At 39.4% G+C, this 4,582-nt stretch overlaps 1 protein-coding gene across 3 annotated transcripts in view; it reads left to right on the forward strand.

The window, feature by feature from the left end:
• The first annotated feature begins 258 nt into the window (after positions 1-258).
• The window catches only part of LOC103470237 (guanine nucleotide-binding protein subunit alpha-14-like), a 17,248-nt gene continuing 12,924 nt past the window's right edge, over positions 259-4,582 (forward strand). Inside the window, exons 1-2 of one of the 3 annotated variants that reach the window (XM_008418522.2) lie at positions 259-4,153; positions 4,261-4,424. In XM_008418522.2, the coding sequence (XP_008416744.1) occupies positions 4,304-4,424 (121 nt within the window). In that variant the 5' untranslated portion in view covers positions 259-4,153; positions 4,261-4,303. Of the gene's footprint in view, positions 4,154-4,219; positions 4,425-4,582 lie in introns of those variants that run through there. The other 2 variants (XM_008418523.2, XM_017306675.1) reach the window with 2 other exon arrangements.

Genomic DNA, 4,582 nt, shown 5'->3' on the forward strand with positions numbered 1-4,582 from the left:
TTCATTTGTCAGAGGAGAATGTACATTTTTGCAGGGTTTCCCCCAGTGTATTATAAGCCTGGCGGCCCACCAGGCTTTACTTGTGCCCCACCAGGCTTAGCATTGCTTATTTATTTAAAAAAAAAAAAAAGTTAAACGTCTGCATTATTTAAGACTTTGTAATTAGTGTTCAGATATTAATTTTCCAATCACACATAATTATCAAGTGACATTTTCAGATTTTCTGTCAACTTTAAACATTTTTTTTACTCAGAAACACGACGGATTGCTGGATGAATGACTGCCGAGCGCCCCAACCACCAGGCTTAGCAAGCTTTCTGGGGGAAACCTTGTTTTTGTGTTGCGTTGTGTTGCGTTGCGTTGCGTTCATTTCTCATTAAGGAAACACTGCTTAGCTTCAGAATGTGGAACATTAGTATCAGATTAGTGCTAATCGAAGCCGTTTCCTTAAATTTACAGTCTTGTTCCTCGTCTTTGAGAAATGGCGACCCGAATCACATCTACACGACTAATTCTAACATTTGAACTCTTAGCAGGCTTCAGATCAGTTCGCTTTTTTTCCCTGACTCGTAACTCTTTGATTCTGGAGTCTTTTTAATAAGTATTGATGAGCTTTGGAGCCTCCTCAGCACATGCTGTGGTCCTGAACACGCTTTCTTCACCCCTTCGCATTAATAGCCGACATGTTTCGTAGGATCAGAACGGTGGAGCCAAGCCGAGAAGGACGGCAGGAGAGCTGCTGAGTTGAAGCGTTTTTGAAGACGACTAAATTTTCTGGGAAACTTTCCTGCATACTGAGACAAAGTCAGTGTTGAAATCAAGTAATTAATGTACAAAAATTGAAATTGTAAGTAGAATTTAGTGGTTCTTTTCAAGTTCTTTTTTTTTTTTTTTTACTTTTTCATCTCGATCGCCACAGTTTTATTAGAATGTACAGTATTGGTTCTTTTTTTAATTTATAAAACAAGAAAAATACAGTTCACGTGTACATATTGCCTTATATTAAGCTGTGCCTCTGAAGTCTCTCACAAAGGCACTTGTTCTTTTTTTGTTGTTGTTTTTTAGGGGTTTTTTGTGAGAAGTGAAGCTAAAGCAGCTGATAATGTCTCGTTGTAATTTTTGTTTTGGCTTGGTGTTTTTTGTTGTTGTTGTTTTTCCACGCTGTGAGAAGCTCTGGGAACAGCTCTGATTTGTAGCTCATGTGACGTAACAGCAGGACATTATAAGCACATCATGAACGAACTGGAATCACATTTCTGTTCATTTCTGTTGTCGCATCTGATTCATGTCTTAAATGTTTCTACCACAGTGCATTATGATGCATTGAACTGCCTGGCACGGATTAAAACGGCATGGAGGCGTGCAGAATGAGATTTTTTATTTTATTTTTTTTTAATGTATATTGCCACATTCAACTTTATTTTGATATCCATTTACCACGTCAGCAGATAAAAAGCAACTCTTTTTTTCTTCTTTTTTTTGGGAGGGATGTTTTGGATGTTTTAGATGTGGTTAAAAGAAACACTTTACACAACTAATTGCCAGTCCAAATCTAGCATTTTGCACCATTTTACATTTATTGGCATTCCTGGCACAGATTTATAAAAGGCTTTTAAATAAATAGATGTTTTATGGCAAAGCTTAAAATCACACTTAAGAAAACGGCTTGTTTTTCTTCTTTTTTATTTTACTTACTTTAAAATTATTGCTCTGACTGTAGATCTGAGCAGGTTTACTTCGGTATTTATTCTCTAATGCTGTCTTAGGAGACTGAACACATCTGCCTTACTTGAAGGATGAGGGCTTGCTTGTCTTTCCCATTTTGATGAGTGTCCAAGAAAAAATGGACCTCTTTCAGGTCATATTAACATCTCAGTCCAAACAATAATTAAGCGTTCCTGAATAGTCCGGAAAATAAACGACAGAAGTTTGTGCAGTTACCTTTATTTAATAGGGAGTGTGATTTTTGTTTTAATATAAGGGAAAAATGTATTTAAATCATTTTCAACCTTGAGGTTTCTATGTGACAGAAAATGATTTGGGTATTTAAAAATATAACAAAACAGTCTAAAACAAATCACTATTTACATTTTAATTTTAAAAAAAGTGGCTTAATAAAAAATAATATGTTTACCTTTCTTAAGAATTGATAGAAAAAAACTATCAATATCACACCAGACTTACCCCACTGTTTTTTGGGTTTTTGCCCATTTCCACCAGAATTTTGACGATTTCTGTTTGCTGATGGGCCGACCAGGCGGGTGGCCTCCTCACCATCACCTTAATCTTTAGCAGCTCTCTCCACAGATTCTCGGAAAACACTCAAATCCAGACTTTAGCTAGGCCAATCCAAAATTGTAATTTTACTTCCAGTCAAAAGAGACGTAAAATCAAGCTACAGTATGAATAATTTTGGCCTTTATTTTCTTAATGTTGGATCGTTTCCTCTTCTGTATAAATCTACACAGAATAAAGGGTAGATTTTATTTATTTATTTTGTGTGTGAGGTCATGCTACTGTAAAGAAAGATTGATTCCCTTCAAAGTTTTTCAACCAACGTCACCAGGGGTGCCAATAAGTGGTTGGTGGGTGGTGCAGGTGGAGTATTGGCTGTATTTCCGGAGCTTCGCCTCTAAATGAGGGGTGGTGGTGGGGGGGGGGGTCGCTCTGTAGCTGGCGTCCGGTTTCAACTGTTCAGCGCTGCCGAATCCTCGGTAAGGTGAAAATCTGTCGCCGTGCTGGGTGTGAGCGGACACATCTTAACCTGAGCCCCGTTGGATCACGCAGATGACCCGGTGCATCTCCACTGTCTCGGTTCTGTTCATGTGTTATTATACACTGTCACGAAGTAACAAAACGGGATTGCTCTTGTGCAAATGTGAAAGTGTGATTGAAGTCTGTGATCAAAATGAGCGATTTCTTCATGTTCGCGTCTTTCTGAGCAGGTTTGTATTGATACGTTTTTTCCCCCCTTTAAGCAGCTGATGCTGTCATCGCGCGTTTGGCCTCTGCTGTTCAGATTTCCTGCAGGTCCGTGTGCTGAGAACTGTTTGATTAAAAAGAAGTTCCCATGAACTGCTCTTAAACTCTGTCTCTGACACGTTATTGGTATTTATTTTTATTTTATTGGTTGGTTTAAGATCTCCCGCTTGAGACTAATTTTGAAGCATTTTTCTATAAAATTGTGTTCCGTTTCCATAAAGTTATTTTTTTTAGGTGAAGCCTGTTTCATAATCTTGCTCTTTACATCTTAAGGGAAAATGTATATTTGTTCAACATAAATATTGAATTTCTTTGATAAACATTTTGTTAGGGGCTCTTGACATTGGCAGAGGATTGATGGTTGGTCTTTGGGAATGTTCTTAGTTTTCACATGTTGGTTTCATGGTAAAAAAAAAAAAAAAAATCCTAATCATCACTAATGAATGTTTGAAATGTCAGTCTGTATTCTGAATCTACGATTTTCAAATTTCGACCAACACTACTTTTCTAACATTCCATTTCATTTGTGAAAATCATCTGGTTTGCCAGAGAATTTCAAGCTTGTCTGATCAAAACGTGATGTTTCCTTCAAGGCAAAATTCTCAGATTCTCCTTCATTTCCTCGCTTCCTCCAGTCTGACCCCTAGCGGCCATTTGAGGACCTGTCATTCAAAGAGCGGCGCCGAGCCCCCGTCTCTGTCCTCCTGCGCCTTACTGTGGCTGTGTGGAGAAGGTCCGCTCCTCTGTGTCTCATCAGATGAAGTTAGGCATTAAAGTTATGTCTTTAACACATAACTTACGTCTTGCTGGATCTATGCTGTCACCACGCTGAGCTCTCCACGCAGTGGTGGCACAGGTGAAAGTCTGCTGCCTGTGAAGGCTCACTTCCCATTTATCCTCTTCTATTTGTGGCCAGTGCCACGCCCGCCTGACTGGACAGGGAAAAAGTTCAGCAGCCATCTCTCTGGTTCAGACCAACCGCTGCACTTTGTCCTCAAGGACCTCAAAGAAGACGCTCCTCCATGAGAAGGATTTTATAATTAATCCGCTGATTATACACACAGCTGGGAGAACAAGATTTAAAAAAAAATTGATTACTATTTTTTTTTTAATTTAAAGGATCAAATCCATTCCTTCTGATGATGCTCGACTCTCCCTCCCGCTAGAAGCTGTGAGTCGTGTGAGCTTTTTTTTTTTTTTTTTTTTTTCCCTCCCCACCTCATTCAAAAACTCCCAATACTTTTTTTTTTTTTTTTTTTCGCCCTAATTTGATCGCAGACGGTTCACCACCATAGGGGCCTGCGGCTCATTGTTGGGGAGGATGGCTGGGTGTTGTGTGTCGGCGGAGGACCGGGAGACCAAGAGGATCAACGACGCGATAGAGGAGCAGCTGCGGAGGGACAAGAAGGATTCCCGCAGGGAGCTGAAGCTGCTGCTGTTAGGTGAGCATCACCCAGATGAGAACCCGGGGCCCGACCAGAGGCGCAGACAGAAAATACTTACAGAAAAAAAAATATAAATTACAATGAGTACTATTGAATGAATACCAATGCTGAATACCAAACCAACTTAACTTAGTTCTAAGTTTTTGTTTCATTTA

This window comes from Poecilia reticulata, linkage group LG9, assembly GCF_000633615.1.
Source record: "Poecilia reticulata strain Guanapo linkage group LG9, Guppy_female_1.0+MT, whole genome shotgun sequence".
Lineage (NCBI taxonomy): Eukaryota > Metazoa > Chordata > Actinopteri > Cyprinodontiformes > Poeciliidae > Poecilia > Poecilia reticulata.